This window comes from Pogona vitticeps, chromosome 3 (genome assembly GCF_051106095.1).
Source record: "Pogona vitticeps strain Pit_001003342236 chromosome 3, PviZW2.1, whole genome shotgun sequence".
NCBI lineage: Eukaryota > Metazoa > Chordata > Lepidosauria > Squamata > Agamidae > Pogona > Pogona vitticeps.
In genome coordinates this window covers 41,056,144-41,073,780 of record NC_135785.1, presented here as the reverse complement: position 1 = coordinate 41,073,780, position 17,637 = coordinate 41,056,144, and the positions used below count along the sequence as shown (strand labels likewise).

The following is a 17,637-nucleotide window of genomic DNA, read 5'->3' as shown; positions in this document are numbered from 1 at the left end:
TCTCTTAGAAAATCACATTCTTTCTTCCTGCCAATGATGCAAAGATCTGGATCCCCCCTCCATTCCCTTGATGAAAGCTCAGATTCATACTGTGGTTATACCTTATCGTAAGCATTTCTTTGTCATACATCAGTCCTTTCATATCAGCCCAACACCACTCCCAATTTCCTTCCACTCCAACTATATGCAGTGTGTGTGAATAATGAACTGAAGTTTGGGGTGGCTGAGAAATGTACATTCTCACCCTCCTCATAGGTATAAAACCAAGAATCCTCAACCTAACCTGTGATAATTTTTATGAAACGTCTCCTTCAAAATTCTTTTCCAAGGAGGTTTCTTTTTTTATCAGATTGCATGAGAATGGCTGAATTGTCATGGGAGAATTTTTTGGCACTGTAATAACTAGAACAAGTCTGCCAAGATCAGTCAGATCTAGAAACCAGAGGGGTTCTTTTTCAAAGATCACACCATGAACTTGTACATAATGAATAACTTCCATGTACATCAGCACCGATAATTAAGAAAGAGGAAAAAAAACCCAAAAGAAACAAAAACAAAACAGCTCCATTGTTTCTGTGTGTGTGTTTTGGGGTTGACATCACAAGTCACTGAGCAATCTATATTCTTACACTGGAGCTACCAGAAGGTTGCTGCTAATTATGTGGGAGGATATGGTCTATAAATACGATTTTAATTTTTGAGGAGTCATATTAATGATAGGCAAACAGAATGGGGAAGCTATAAACACAAGCAACACAGCGGCAGCTATAGGGCCCTTATTGGGCCAGTTCTTCTTAAATAAAAATACTATCTGTACATATAGTATGCAACAAACTTTATGTTGCCACATGCATAAACTGGCATAATTCCTGCTTCAGTTCATAATTGTTTCCTCTGTTTACTTTTGCACGCTCTACCGCAGTGGTTCTTAACGTGGGCAATAATGCCCCCCAGGAGGCGATTTCATTTTTCAGGGGGGCGATAGAACGAAAAGGGGCGGTGTGGGGGTGAAAGAACAGAAGGGGGGCGGTAGGGGGGTGCTGGAGCGAGCCAAACCTGTGAAGGCGACTGCAGCTACAGTGCTGGCAGTAGATCCGGTGCTGCTGCTGCCGCCAGATGATCCAGCTCTTTCTACCTGCCACATCTCGCCTTTCTCCTTTAGGGGAGCACTGAGTGTGGATTGGGTGGAAGGAAAGGGTCTCCTGGGTCCTCATCCTCGCCCCGTGAAGTGCTGCCTCACACCCGGGTGGGGAGGGAGACTAGGTAGGTAGGTAGGTAGGTAGGTAGGTAGGTAGGTAGGTAGGTAGGTAGGTAGGTAGGTAGGTAGGTAGGTAAGATATCACCTCAGGGAGGGGGGCGATGATAACTTCCTCAATGGCTCAAGGGAGCGTTTCTTTCAAAAAGGTTAAGAACCACTGCTCTACCGTGTCCTAAGCTGCCCTATCGTTTGCTTGTGTTACAGTAAATGCCTCATCTGCTTCATCAAAAAAGTACCAGACAGGCGATGTGGGATGAGAATGGTTTCAGCCTCCTCTGGCTGCCGCTGATTACAGGGGGCCACAGAGTAAGCAACCAAGTGAAAGACCTGGAAAGGATTTTGAACTCCGAAGCCAGTAAGTAACCTCTTTAAAGCAGTTTGCTCCTAGTAGACTTTGAACCTTTGAATGACACTTTATTGGTGCAAACTGACTGAGCAGTTCTGGAAGGCTATATGAAACACTGTGGGCTGCACAGATAAAGGCAACAGTCACTTTGAAATAATCACACAAAAACAGCAATGTCCTGATTTTGCAGTCTGGTCATTTTGAGAACCTGGAGTGAACAATACCTGTTACAACTGTCTTCAAAATATATATTTTGCCCTTCAGGAAAAAAGTTTCATCTTTTTATTGGCTAAACACTTGGATGTACATGAGACACTTTTTAAAAAGCACCTGAAAACTATAGCATGTGCCAAATGCAGCCACTTCACTGGAGAAAGAAGTCCATGTGTAGATTTATTTGCATTTGTTTTGTTTACAAGAATAAGCAATTTATAATAAAATTCCTAGACGCTCCATATTGCATGGTCAGTTATCAGGGATTATGGGAACTGTCATCCAGAATATTGTAGGAGCACTATGTTGTCTATATCTGAACAATACTGCAACTAATTTTGGGGAAGGTGTTCTTATTTTGCCTTTTTGTGAGAGTTGAGGGTCTGATATCAGTTCTGTTTGGGCATCAGCTATTCAGGTGTTGAGAACCACGCAGAGCACTCAACCTTTATTCCAAACCTCTTTTCATCCACAGGTAGAGGATGCTGGGTTTTAAGAAGCAAAGCTGTGCTGTCTATGGACAATTTCCACATGACTCACACAGACAGTCAACATGCAGAACAGAGGCTCTTCTAATTCAGGAATTCTGGCTATTATTACACATAAAAACAGCATCTTACCTCCAACTTCCCCTCCATTGCAATAACTGGTTTACTTTATAACGAGTACTGCAATAAATCACTTTGGATGTGCTACACAAACACTGGCAAAACCCAGTAGTAAGTCACAGCTAGAGTAGCCTCACTGAATTAATGGAACTCACAGAAGAATTGACTCACCAGATCCCCACTGATTCAATAGCACTGCTCTAATAGCAACTTCCTAATGGATTTCAGCCATTGAGTATTTATTATATTTCCAGACTCACTCAGCAGAATAAAAATTCAGATGCAGTTTATACACCAAACCAAAACTCAGTGTCTAGAGTCATATTGAGAATTTACACCAGTGTTAAGTAAGTAAGTAAGTAAGTAACAACTGCACAAAACACACTGGTGAATTGCTGCTAACCAATACGCTCTCCTTTGCCTTCCTGTTTATACAAAACTAGGTGGATTTCTGTCAATTTAGTCCCAATGGTCACAATCTAGCAAGACTTCAGAAACATGCATTAATGCATACAACAAGACCTAACCCCTCTTCACAGTATCAGCAGCAGAATTGTTAGTTTGTGTTGTGTGTGTGTGTGGGGGGGTTGTTTTCTTTTTTTGTTTTTGTAGAGAAATGGGAAAAATCCCACAGTGATTATAAGAGTTACTACCAACAGAGTCAGCAGGATTCAGTAGAATATTCTGTCTGAATTGTGTCTGTGGAGTGGTTTGGAGGAGGGCAGGTCTGTGCCCCCGCAACAAATAATACTGTATGTTCTCACTCCTAGGCTAGTTAAATCTTATCAAATGTCAAGAATATCCCTTTTGCTTGTCTTCTCTGAAAGCCTTGCCAAACTGTTTTTAATTCAAAGCACTAAATATGCAGTTAATGAAAAGAACCCGCCAGGGTCTTGCTTTTCTCTGATGATGCATGTCCACAATCACTGCCTGAGTTGGCCTTAAGGAAAGGCAGAAGAATAGCACCAGGAACTTTCAGGCTAATACCAACACACCTTGCTGTCTACACTGCAGTCTTGTATGGTACAGCAGAAGTCATGTAATAATTCTGTGTGCACCTACACCAACAAAAGTTTACCGAAGGAGGAAAAATATCCCACAAACAAAATAAAATAAGGGCACTCTACTCCAATAACTATGCAATACTTTCACATTCTGATTTTTTCTTGAAGTTATATTTAACTATTTTAAAATAATATATTTTGTGATACCCCCAATATATCTTAAGGCCACTATTAAACACCGATTCAACACCAATCCTATTCCAAGAGAGAAAGAGAGAGAGAGAGAGACTCGTCTCAGAAGCAGCCATGATAGAATCATAGAAGAACTGAGTGGGAAGGGGCCTATAAGGCCATTGAGTCCAATCTCTGCTCAATGCAGGAATCCAAATCAAAGCAGATCTGACGGATGGTTGTCCAATTTTCTCTTCAATGCCTCCAATGATTATGCTAAGAATCATTTGGAATAATAATGTACACATTCCATGCACTCCGAGATAGAATTTTGGAGGAGGGGAAGCGGTTAACATTGTGGAATAAGAACAAAGTCTATAGAAGATGGGGATGATTAAATAACGAAGCAATTCAGGAGAGTGTAACAGAGCAAAGACTTCGAATATTATGATTTTTCAAAAGCTAGAGATCAAACTATCTCTGTCTCTATAACATATAAGGAGACCTTCCCTTTTCCATGTTAACATACAACACATGGACAATGGACAGTTTCTATGGTCACTATAGATGTTTTAAGATTACAAAATAAAATAAAAGCCACTTGCAATCACATATCAGAAAAGAAGAAATAAAACACCATCTCTCAAAAAGAATCTTTTCTCATTTACTGCTATGCTGGTCCAAGACATGCAAAATAGGCGATACACAGTAAAATCCAGTTATATTCGCTTTTGACTTATTTGTGTTCATACAGTGATATGGAAAGGCTTCAGTCAATATAGTCCTTTTATCCATGATAATCAAAAGTTAGTCAATGTGACAGTCATAAGAAACATTATAGTTGAACATTCTGGCACCAGAAAAACATCCAAAGAAAAATAAATTCTGTTAATATCAATTAGATCGTCTCTGCAGCAAATTTAATTTGCATTTATTTGAATTACAGAATTTCTGAGGTTCTCCTCCACCTACACAAAGAAAGAATATTACTTCACTTAGAGAAGATATATAAACATCTTTTTTAAAACTCTGATGATCTTTCCATTCCATATCTTTCAGAAAGATGTCTTTGTCCAATGCAACAGTCTCCTAAATATTAGTTCTCGAATAAAATAAGCCTAATAAGGGGTGATCATACTTGGCTTTAAGTCAAATTCATAATATCAACCCAGATTCTAGAAACATACATAAACGTCACAATTATATCGACAATAACTAGCTCTGTTGTTGTTGTTGTTGTTGTTGTTGCTACTGCTGCTTTCAAGCTGAGATATTTAAGGTGCGGTTTTACTAGTTCCACGTCTCCAGTGAGCTTCCATGGCTAAGCAGGGATTCAAATCCAGGTCTCCTGAGTCCCAGCTTGTCAATCTATCCTCTACATCACACTGAGGATCAAATAACTAGGCTCTATTCCCATTCAAATTTAGTTCTCAACATGCTATTGAAATGAAAAGCAATTGCAGATTTCACTCAGGCTGCGCAGACTTCAAGCCATGTAGTCTCACATCTGGGACATCCACATGGATGTCAACCCAATGCCATGCTAGGAACTTACCTTTTAAATTATGAGACTTATCATTTCATTGGTATTTCTAGTCCTCCAACATCAAAGAAACATGATCATGAAACAGTAATTATATTAAATATTAATTGTGATTTGTTAACCTGTATCTGTTCCTATCCTGACGTTCATCTTCAATTGCTTTTGCACAGTAAAAGGACACACCTTTCCCCTATTGCCTCCCCACAGCATCTGCCAAAGTGGCTTTATCTTAAAGTGACTCATTGGAAGAGCTTTGAATTTAGACTGCGTTTTTCCTATCTCTGACTTGTGGTGCCTCTCTTTTTGCAATAAAACCTATTATCTGCTCTTCTCTCTGAACCCAATACGAACCAGATTTCCAGAGATCTATATGCTGCACCTGACAGTGCTTGCAGGCTAATTCTCTGTTTTTCCCTCTATCACACCCAAACAGTTTTTGTTACTTTAAACAATATATGGGGGTGGGGGTGCATGTGAGCGCACATACAGTCTATTATATAGTCTATCAGTTACAAGTAGTCATATATCCTAGACACTGTGTTTTGGTCCACAAGAAGATACCAAAACAAATTTGTTACCTTGCTATGTACATACTTTCTTGCAGCAAAACAAAAAGCCAAGGCAAAACAGACTGGCATGGTTAGACTCCTGGAATCTTAAACTCAATGACCAGATTCCTATAAATTACACTTACCACAATAAATCCATTGACATAAATCTTAGCTGTGAACTGGCACCACTGAGGCATTTGCTGCTGCATACTATTCAATATGACTTGGTATTCAACAGGAAATGTGTATGCTGACTTCTTAGTTTTCATAAATTCATATCTCAAATTTATGCTGATGGGAGTCACACAAGTATTATTTTCAATTTCCAATGGATGTTGTCTGGCTCCACACAAATGTCCTTGATGTTTAAGAGATATTAAAGCCCGAAATACTGAGCATCCTAGTTTTCATCTCAAGAAAATCAAAATCCTGCAGTAACTGAATTTCCAAGTAATACTACATGCAGAGATACCATATTTAGGAAGAACCACCACTGATAATTTATGACCATAAGCCCATTGAAAGAGCATAGGGTTTCTATAGGAAAGAAATCTTTGTATTTTGGCAGGTGACTATAATACACCTATGCCAACAGTATTCTTTCTGTTGTAAGAGAGGGAAGCAACATGCAGCCCTTCCCTGGATCTCAAATGCCTTTTGCAAATAATCAGTTCAGAATGTTCTGACCATTTTAAACTGTAACTACTCTGAAAAGGCAAATTAGTGTGGATCTGATTCATAGCCTGTGATCTGATTCGCAGCATGTATTACAGAGGCTGCAGACTGATTTGAGTGTTCACTGTTCAGACTGGATGCAATATGATTTGCTTTCCACCCCACAACCCTCCTTCCTTCATTCCTTCCTCTGCTCCCACCTCTGCCAATCTGATGGTGAACTGATGGAGATGTAAATATACGAAATAATTATAATGACAACCTAGCACTAAGATGATATGATAATCTAGCACTAATGCCATATATGTATGAATTAAAAAACAACAACTGGATAAGGTTTAGGGAGAATTTGGGGGGGGGGGGTTCCCCTGATCCTGAACATCATGTCCCAACTGCATACATAAAAAACTACCTATAAACATACTCCTCCCATCTTCACAAGAACTTATCACAACTAACCCAAAGGGGAAAAGCCCATTCAAATTGTTCTGGCACAAAAAACTAGAACACCCCCCCCCCCGGAGTACAGTTGAAAAAAGCCACTCTGGAAGCAAAAAGGGCTGGACTTCTTCAAATCAGCCTTTGCATCATGTGGGCAATAAAAAACACTTTGAATTCTCCTTCTTTACAAGTGGTATTTAACAACATAGTCTCAGCCTTACTCTCCTAAACAGACTATGCAGTTATGGACAGGGCAGAAAGAGAGAGAGGAAAATAGGAGAGATATCAAGTTTTTTGTTCTTGCTCTGCCCATTGTTGGTACAGACACAGATACATACTGTCCGTGTGTACACACACACAGAAAAAGAGAGAGAGAGAAAGAAAAAGAAAGAAAGATATGAATGTAGACCTCAGAAGAAAAAGGAGCCCTATAATAAATAAAGCTGCCCAGTAAATATTGTACAAAATCATTACCTAAGTTCAGGGTGGATAAAAATTATTTTTTTAAAAAATCCAATTTTTAAAATTTAAATCATGATTTAAATCAAATCCACCCTGCTTAAGTTCAAAATCTAGAAAAGAGATCACACTAGCTGCAGTATTCTGGGAGTTGTAGTCCAGATATGTTTTTAGGCTCTGCATCAATATTTAAACAAATACAATTATCATAGTAGGTTGCAACAACCAACACCTCACCTTTCACCTCTATACCTCAGAGTAGAGCTGGTATAGATATTGCTTTCGTAAACATAACTTCAATAAACAGCCTACACAACAGAACAATAGTCAAAGATGCTATTAAGAAATGCTTAAGACACTGTGCTACAGACACTCTGATCTCAGTATTTTACTATACTGGAGCTTACCAGAGGTCATATATAAGACTTCTCAGAAATTAGAGCACTTTATTTGAAGCTGTAATCTTTGAAAGATCTCACAATGACTCTGAGGATATGGAAACAGAACGTAATAGACCCAAGCAACTTCCCCTTCCTCATTTACAAGTCTAAAACAGGCAGCCTTTACTTAGGAACACAATTCCAAGGCAGAGAAAGATCTCAAGCATCTATCAACTGGAAGAGCCAGGTGTTAAATACATTATACAGCACAGTATTAGTATTAACTTTTAACTATACAACACTATAGGCACACATCAACTCCTACCAAAAAACAAAACAAAACAAAACAAAAAACCAGCTAATACTTATTTGTAAGAGTAGCCGGAGTTTTGGTAATTCTTATGCAACATGTAAACAAACACTGAGTGTTGCAAAAAAGAAAAAGACTTTGTTGTCGCCTCTTCCTGGTTTAACTGCAGAAAAGTAACAACTAGGGGAAGCTGAGAATGAGTTACTCTAAAAACTATTCAGGGCATCCTCCAAGGATAAAATAACCTTATTTAAAGGCAATCCAGAGGCCTTCACATCTTGCCTATAACAAAAGCAATATACACAGGTTTCTATCGGTTACAATTCCAAAGAAGTGGACTGCAATCCATGAAAGGTCACAGGGACATAAATCTGTTAGTTATCAAGATGCCTCCGGGACTGTTGCTTCTCTGGTTGTTTTTGTTTCTGCTAAGAGATTTTACACCGGTTCCTAAAACAAAAAGTTCTCAGGCCAGCTCAGAGGGAGTCCAAGGGCTCAAACCCTTCCCTCCCTCCCGGGTGCTCGGGACTGTAGTGAAGCCCGGCAAGATTAGCAGAAAGAGGACCCTGGGAATTACTGATAATGTCCGTGTGGCAAACATTCACAGCCCGAGTTCTTATCATCTCCTGCATTTTGGTAGGCATTTCGCAGCCCTTTCATTACAGCCTCTGCACTCATCCCAACTGATAAAGAGGTGACTAAACTTCACATGACCGCTGAAAGGAAGGCAGCAACAGACGTCTGACTCCGGTGCCTGTTGAGCAAGCCAGTGTTGCAATGTTTTTAAAGGTGGTGGTGGTGTTGGGGGAAAACACACCCACCCTCTGATAAATGTCGTTATCTTACTACCTCCGCCGCGATCAAAGTAAAGGACAACAGCTCACTCCCTCGGAAGCATGCCATGTCCCCAAACGAGGGTGAAATCTCTCCATGGGAGAGGAATAAAGCGCGAGAAGTAGCAGGAGGAAAAAACAAACAGATCTATCTTTGGGATGGCCCCGGGACCGCTGAGGCAAGGCGACGAGCCTGAATACACACACCCAGGGAGCTCGGGAGAGGGGGGGGGGGGGTCTGGCTGCCAAGCAAGGCAAGATGCTTCCGGGGGTGGTTGTAAAAGGTCTGAAAGAGGAAGGTTTGGGAAAGGGGAGCACCCACGCCCCCGCGCGCAGGCGCCGCGAGGAAAAGGCGTCTGCGAGGCAGGCAAGCAAGCTCCGCCGCTGCGGTTCCCACCGAGGGGGATCCACCGTCTTGCGGGCGCGTTGCGGCGTCCACGCCGACGGGGAAGAGCGGCGGAGCGCCGGGACGGAGCCAGACGCCAGTCAGGCTGCCTCGTCTCCCGCCTCCGGAGCCACCGATCCGGCCGTAGGCTTTCCTTTTCCCAGCAGAGCGCCTTCGGCTTTCTCTCTCACACACACACACTCACCTGCTCAGCCAAGGGTGAGGATGGCGGCGGCGGCGGCAGCTCCTGCTGCTTCTCCCCCCTCTCCTGCTCTGGGCGGCCAACGTAGCAGCGGCTGCTCTGCCTCCGCCACCGGTGAGGCGGGCGTGACCCTCCCGGGCTTTCTAGGTGGTTTCCTCCCCAACCTCCGGGCTGTGAGTATGTCAGACCGGCCGAGGACGCCGGCTTTCCCCTCCTAGCACGCAGGAGGAGGAGGAGGAGGAGAAGGGAGGGAGGGAGGGAGGGAGGGAGGGGACGAGCATTGCCCGGGCAACAGCTTCCCTCCCCCTTCCTCCTTCGCCCTCCAGCTCGTTCAGCCAATCCCACGGGGGCGCGTGACGGAAGGACCAATTACAAAAAAAATCAAAGGATCCTGGCGCGACGATACTTTCACTTTCTGCCGTCTCCTCCTCCTCCTCCCGAAGCTTGGAGCCGCTGCCAATTAGGAAGCCACCTCTTTGCAAGGCTGAAGGCGAAGCGGCGTTGGATGGGGAAAGGAATGCAGAGGGTCCCGAGCAGAAGGGGCATCGCTTCCGTTTCGGTTTGGACCTTGGAGGGGAAAGGGAGGAAGAAAGAGAGAGAGAGAGAGAGATGCTTCTCCTCGGGCGGGGGGTAGCTGGGGCCGGCGCTTGGGAACGTTGCCTTTCGGGAGTACAGCTCTCAAAATGCCGATTCTGGGAGTTGCAGTCCCCGAACCCCTAACGTTCCTAAGTTCTGACCGTTCCCAGGCAACATCCATGTGGAGGAGGGCGCAGAGGGGCCGGAGTGGTACCTATCCCCACCCCGGGGGAGATGGATGCCTGGGTGCTAAACCAGCTTCTCTGCATGGGGACGGCAAGCGGGGAATAGAGTGCCGGGTGCTTTGCTTCGACCCCTAAAGGTGAGACGGGAGCACACCTAGGAAAAAGGTTGCGAAGGAGGCAAAGAAGCCGGTTGGGCGAGGAGACTGCAGCTTATAGTCAGCCAGGGATGGCCAAGTGGTGGCCTTCCAGATGTTGGTGGTTTCCAAGCCAGTGGTCACAGATGATGGGAATAGCAGTTCCAGAACATTTGGAAAGTACCCGAGTCCAAGACATGAAATCTTCTTTAATAGTAACCTGTTGATTATTATTATAGTCATTCAATATTTAGGAAGGGAAACCCCTCTGCATATAATTCAAATAAGTTAATATGGTGGGAGCAAGTGTGTAATTTATTTAATTGTTGTGTTGCACAATTAAATAAATTATACACTAACAATAGGTGTATTGGAGAAGACTAAGTGTCTTCTGCAATACACCTATATATATATATATATATATATATATATATATATATATAGAGAGAGAGAGAGAGAGAGAGAGAGAGAGAGAGAGAGAGAGAGAGAGAGAGGTACTCAACATAGGTAACAAAAATCCGTGCTTGTTCTCTACATAATGTGTATTTGTATCTTTACTATGCTTCCTTTCAACAGAATAGAAGTTGTATGGTTGTCTACCAAGGAACCCTTGAATTATACATTTCTTGCACAGGAAAGGTCACTGGAAGGCACCTTGACTTGGGTGCCACTCTGATCCTTTCCAGCTCTATGAAAACAAACATTCCAGCCTGTGTGTAAAAGAGGTGGGGGAAATCTTCTTCATATGATGAATGCGGTTTTGAAGGTGCTTGCTAGTTTTTAAGGCTGAAATTAATAACGGCAGCCCTTACTGAGGCAGAAAATAGTCAGAAAATTGATTCAGTGGAATTGCAATATTTACTAAAGATGTCATATAAAATGGTTTCAAGTTTCAGACATATTATGTGTTCTGCCTTTTTCTGTTTCTTCCATTTCCTTTTACTGTGTAATGGAAAACTTGAAGCAGGTTGGGTATACTTCTTCCACAGTTTTCCTGGAAAAGCTGGGCTAGATGGCAGACTCCAGTTAGAAAAAGAGGTTTAGAGGCATTGTTTCAGGCAGTAACTGAACGGGAGCATCATACTGTTTTTAGAGACCTCATACACTGCCTTAAAAGTTAAAATTAATCCTAATGTTTCTTTAACAAAGCTTCTAAAATTGTTAACTAATGTTAAAATCAGCCCTATACACAGAATATCCCATTCAACATGTATGTAATTTGAAATCTGCATATATAATTTAGGCAAAACCGATGTGACATAAAAGACCCGTGAACAGTGGGATAGATATAGCAACAACCTTATAGAGGAGATCTCCTCACTAGGACTTCCAGATACAGTGGGGTCTTGACTTGAGAACTTAATCCGTATTGGAAGGCGGTTCTCAAGTCAAAAAGTTTGCAGGTCAAATCTGCATTTCCCATAGGAATGCATTGAAAACCATTTGATCCGTATCTGCTCTTTTCCGTCCATAGAAACTAATGGGAAGCTGCTATTCTGCCTTCGACCACTAGAGGGGGATATTTTGTTTCTATTTTTCTTAGGTCAAGAAAGGTTCAGGGAAGGCAGGGAAAATACAGTCCAGGCAGTACAGTACCAGGCAGTCCGAAGACTGTCTCCCAATCCACTCTCTAAACGCTGGGAGGAGTGAGGAAGCAGACAGGCACCCTTTTCACTGGCCAACAGTTAACTGAAAGTTCAAATTTTGCGCTTTCCCTGCCTCCCACGTGGTTTTTTTCAGTTCTTAACTCAAATCTAAGTATGTAAGTCAAGTCAATATTTTCCCATGAGAGCGGTTCGTAAGTCAAAATGTTCTTAACTCGAGCCGTTCTTAAGTCAAGACCCCACTGTACCTGTCTGGGACAGAGCCAGCAAGAGTTCCAGAAGTGGGTGTTGCCTTGTTAAGGAAAGCTCACCCGGGAGGATACACAATATTTGAATGAACCTCAAATCAAGGCATCTAAGGTGCAATCCCTTAGGAGTGCAGCTTGACACAGCAATAGAACAGATGGAGCAGCAACTGATCACAGCCTGACGAGGTTTTCTCACCTTGGCATCTTTCTTGTTGTTTAACTGCCTGGAAAAATGCCAGCAAGAGTCAAGTGAAGGTTCCTAGCTCCTTGTTCTAGAGATGCCTTAGTGAGAGGAGGGTGTTTGAACAGATGTGAGTCACCACCAGTTCTAGGGAAGGCTCTCAGGTTGCAGTGAGAGGAGAACTCTAGATCACTGGTTCTTAACCTTAGGTTACTCAGGAGTTTTGGACTGCAACTCCCAGAAGCCTTCACCACCAGCTGTCCTGACTGGGGTTTCTGGGAGTTCAAAAGCATCCGAGTAACAAAGATTAAGAACCACTGCTCTAGATGGACCTTGTTTTGGGGAGCTGACCTGCCCAATTTCCATGGTTTTGGGGACTAATGGGAATGTGATTTTTTTTTCTGTAGTCACAGTGTGAATGAGTGCGGGGAGAACAACCATTTTATTACATTTTGCCGGTTTTTAAATTTGCCGCCTTCTGCCCTGTTGAGGTTACATTTTGGCGGTTTTTGAATTTGCCGCCTTCTGCTCTGGCTCCTGGTTCTTCCAATGTGCCCTTGCAGTGGGAATGATGAGGGATGTTGTGGTGGTATCAGTTTTCCACTACTTAGGGCAGTGGGAGGCATGGAGGGGGTTAACCAGGTAAGAGTAACATGGCTAGACATCTGAAAACTATCTTCTCTTAAGGTAATGATGCTAACCTCCCCGTTATGGTGGTTGTGCTAGTAAATGTTACTTTGGTTGACAATCCAAGATTTGATTGGGGTTAGTAAGATTTACCAGTGGGTGCCAGCCTTGAGTCCCCAGATGTTCTTGGACTACAAACCCAAGAAATTCTGGCCGACACAACTAGTGTTTAAGGCTTCTGAGAATTTTAGTCCAAGAAATTTGGGGACCCAAGGTTGCAAACCACAGAGCTATTGCATACACAGCCATGTGAAAAGAATAGTGCACCCTCTTTGAATTCTATGGTTTTATGTATCAGGACACAATAAAAATCATCTGGTTCTTAGCAGGTCTGAAAAATTAGGTGAATACAACCTCAGGTGAGCAACAACAAATGACATATTACACCATGTCATGATTTATGTTACAAAAATAAAGCAAAAATGGAGAAGCCACGTGTGAAAAAGTACACCCTTACTGCTTTCATAGGAATTAAGAGGCTAAGTAGCAGCCAGGTGCTGCTAACCAAAGGCCATTGAGTAAGTGGTTATCAAGAAGTGTGCTATAAAAGCTTATGTTTTAGCCGTTTGCTGGTCTGTAGCATTCAGGTGTGTGTTAACACAATGCCAAGGAGGAAACACATCAGCAATCATTGTAGAGAAGCAATTTTTGCTGCCCATAAATCTGGGAAGAGTTATAAGGCCATTTCCAAACAATTTAAAGTCCATCATTCTACAGTGAGGAGAATTATTCACAACTGAAAAACATTTAAGGAACAGGTGGACATCCAAGCAAATTCACCACAAGATCAGACTGTGCAATGCTCAGAGGAATTGAAAAACAAACAAACAAACCCGAGAATAACATCTCAGACTCTACAGGCCTCAGTTAGCTTGTTAAATGTTAAAGTTCACAACAGTACAATTGGAAACACAGCACCATGTTTGGTGAAAACCAAATACAGCGTATCAGCACAAACACTTCATACCAACTGTCAAGCACAGTGGTGGACGGGTGATGATTTGGGCTTGTTTTGCAGCCACAGGAGCTGGGCACCTAGCAGTTACTGAGTCAACCAGGAACTCCTCTGTATACCAAAGTATTCTAGAGTCAAATGTGAGGCCATCTGTCTGACAACTGAAGCTTGGCGGAAACTGGGACATCCAACAGGACAGTGATCCCAAGCACATCAGCAAATCTAGAACTGAATGGCTGAAAAAGAAGGTGTTGCAATGGACCAGTCAAAGTAAGAACCTCAGCCTGATAGAAATTGTGTGGCAGGACCTTAAGGGAGCTGTGCATAAACAAATGCTCACAAAACTCAATGAACTGAAGCATCGTTGTAAAGAACAGTGTGTGAGAGACTGACAAAAGTCATACAACAATTACTTCAGGGTATTGCTGCTAAAGGTGGTTCTGCAAGCTGTTGAATCATAAGGTGCACTTAATTTTTCACACATGGCTTCTCCATTTGGGCTTTATTTTTGTTAAATATATCATGACATGGTGTAATATGTCATGCGTTGTTGTTCATCTGAGGTTGTATTTACTTAATTTTCAGACCTGCTAAGGACTAGGTGATTTTTATTATGTCCTGATACATAAAAGCATTGAATTCAAAGAGGGTGGACTTTATTTTTCACATAACTGTATATTATAGTATGTATGACATAATTGCAGCCATGATTTCCAAACTGAAACCTTTAAATAGGAACCTTCTGTACTGCTGGAAAGTATTCTTTAAATAGCAACTTTGGGGAATTGATGCTGGAAACCAATTGTGCCAACTCTTGTCCTCAGAAGGGCCTATTAGTTCTTGCATAAATTCTGAATCTGAGTTGAATTATGTATAATTTTTTTTGACCTACATTGTGGAGGCACTTGTCAATTTCAGCTTAAAGTGTTTAAAAAAATCAATGTCTATTTTTAAATCACTAGCAGCTGAATAACGGCAAGCTGACAATTTCCTTGCTTCCAGTGAAGTGATTTTGTATTTGATTGTTGTTAAATTGCTGCCCTCAATGGATGCAAGTCTTTATTTTGTTCCACAGATTCCTTGAGAGAGCATAGCTTATATTGCAATTTGAAAATGTTCCCCTGAGTATTAATGTAACATTCTTTTTCAGTTCATTTGCATAACATTTTAATACAGTGTTTTAATACAATGTTTTTCTGCTATGAAAACGATTTTACTGTTTTGCTGCATAAACATGAATCTGTAACATAAGGTGAATATCAAACCATGTAAAATAGAGAGGAATCACATTTCATTATCAGGTATTTGTTTCCTCAGTTTCAGTGTTTGGGGCTTGGCATAAGGTTAAATGGCATGTCTACAGCACAGGTTGTTGTGCATGAATGTATGCTTTGCAATAAATGCCACTGTATTCATTTGTGCTAAGCCAGAGGCAATTTTGTATAGTACAGGATTGTGGGTGAATACGCAATTCTATGCAGCTTCATTTTGAGTAAGCATGTGGGATGCTGGTATTAGAAGTGGTTCAATAGTCGGCCTAGTGTGGTGTAGTGGCTAGAGTACTGGCATGAAGCTTGGGAGACAGAGATTCATATCCCCACTGTGGCATGAAATTCCATTGTTGTGACCTTGGACTATCAGTGTCTTGCAGCCTGCACTGTGTTATTGTAAGGATTAAGCAGAAAAGAGGAGTGTCCTATACAGTACTTTGGTATTAGTACTGAACTCTTTGGAGGAAAGATCAGATATAGATATGTCTAATAACACAACTATTGTTGGTGTCTGATCTCTGGCAAGTAATTCTTTCCTGCTTCCTAAGCTACATACAGTGGTGCCTTCCTTAGCGATGTTAATTTGTTCCGAAAAAATTGCTGCTAAGTGATTTCATCGCTAAGCAAAACGCGGTTTCCCATTGAAATGCATTGAAAACCAGATAATCCGTTCCAATAGGAATGATTTGCCGTCCTTAAGCGAAAATCGCCATAGGAAACATCGCTAAACGAAACGCGGTTCCCCAATTGAAATGCATTGAAACCTATTCAGTGCATCTCAATGGGGGAAAAATACAACAACAAATTAAAAAAGAGTCAGAACAAAGTCAAGTTTGGTTAACAAAGGGTTTATTAAGTGCACTTTATGATTTGAAACATTTTAAACAGTAAACTTTAACTTTATAAATAACAGAAAAACATTTAAAAAACAGCAAACATGAGGCTGTTTAAACCATCGTTAAGCGAAACAGGGGACCAAAATTTAATCGCTATGCGAAGCATGGTCCCAACCATCGCTAAGTGAAAATCGCCCATAGGGACCATCGCTAAATGAAGTGCAAAAACGCTCCGAAAAAGTCATTGCTAAGCGATTTGTTGCTAAACGGAGCGCCCCGTTAAGCGAGGCACCACTGTATTAGCAAGATTGGAAAAGGCAGATAGATTCTACTGTATCCAGCTTTTCCCAACCTTCTGGTCTCCCAGTGTGCAAGACTACAACTTTCTTTTCTCTCAGCCGCTCTGTTCATTGTCCATGGGCTACGATTCTAGTGAGTTACGGAAGGACACTATATCGCAAGTACGGGAAAGCATGACAGAAGTATAGAAAACCAGGCATTATAGGCATCCCCTACACTTGCTATAGTCCTAGAATCCAGCATCATCCACTAAATTTGAAACATGAAAAATTTAGACTACATAAAGCAAGATCCTGCTGGTGGGATTCCCATTGTCCACTGGTGAGCCACTCCGTAAATAGTTTGCTCTACAAGATTAGCTTTGTCTGATCCAGCATGGCTCTTCTCATGAGGGTAGAAGGCTGGGGAAGGCATTGTGTAAGCAGGCTGAAAGCCAGTGGGTAGATGGATCTATGGGCAACAGCAGTATTCTTCCTCTAATCTGTGTTTTGGCCTGGGTTTCCCTTTAAGCTTCAAAGGTAGAGCATGAAGTTAGGCTTTTATTCTCAGTGCCTTTTTGGAAGCATGTGTTCTTGCACATGCCTTGGTCTTCACCTTTCTCCCAGGGAAACTTGTGGAAGAATATATATAAAGAACCAAACAAAGTGTGTTATGCTAAATATATCATTAGCAGTCATGTTTTCATTTTTTTTACAAAAAGAAGCAGCAGGAAAAACAGCAGCATGGGATGCTTTTCATTCTTACAGCAACACATGGGGATGGTCAAGAGACTGTAATGCTTCCTTTCCTACACTCTGGTCCCAAAGTTCAGATGTGATTGCCAACTATGTGTTTATTATGTCTAATTCAGCCACCCAGAGTAGTCAATTGACTAGATGGGTGGGGTATAAATGCAATAAATAAATAAATCTGTGACCTTAATGCACTAGAAAGAAAGTGAAATATCCCTTTGGCGGGTTCATACTACAGTGAAAGTACTGTAAATGAATACAAGTTTGCATTAGGATTGCTCCTCTGAGATATAGACATGAATCGTGGTGGAAATTTATCTCACACTATTATAAGCAATCTCACATATGAAGCCCACAGGAAATCTTAATAGTAATATTCATTTTGCAATGGGGGATTTTTAAGAGTAGGATAATCAATGGTGTATTGGTAAGTTCCAAAGTGCAGGTGCTCATTATGATTGTCCTTATAACCATACCTTTAGAGAGAGTGGACTCTGTGTTGAACAATCAATCAATCAATCAATAAAACAAAAACAATCTATGTCTGGCA

General features: G+C 41.7%; 2 protein-coding genes across 9 annotated transcripts in view; one reads left to right on the top strand and one right to left on the bottom strand.

The window, feature by feature from the left end:
• Nucleotides 1–9,520, bottom strand: part of PIK3CB (phosphatidylinositol-4,5-bisphosphate 3-kinase catalytic subunit beta) — a 108,812-nt gene extending 99,292 nt beyond the window's left edge. Inside the window, exon 1 of the mRNA XM_072995948.2 lies at nucleotides 9,383–9,520. The gene's annotated coding sequence lies outside the window, so the exon portion shown is untranslated. The remainder of the gene's footprint in view (nucleotides 1–9,382) is intronic.
• LOC144587837 (uncharacterized) overlaps nucleotides 9,403–17,637 on the top strand; it is a 34,669-nt gene continuing 26,434 nt past the window's right edge. For 6 of the 8 annotated variants that reach the window (XR_013543010.1, XR_013543009.1, XR_013543011.1 and 3 more), the window contains exons 1-3: nucleotides 9,464–9,552; nucleotides 9,706–9,938; nucleotides 10,851–10,999. Coding sequence is in view for 1 of the 8 variants with exons in the window: in XM_078389224.1 (XP_078245350.1) it covers nucleotides 9,403–9,552 (150 nt within the window). In the remaining 7 variants the exon portion in view is untranslated. Of the gene's footprint in view, nucleotides 9,553–9,705; nucleotides 9,939–10,850; nucleotides 11,000–17,637 lie in introns of all 8 variants that reach the window. The other 2 variants (XR_013543008.1, XM_078389224.1) reach the window with 2 other exon arrangements.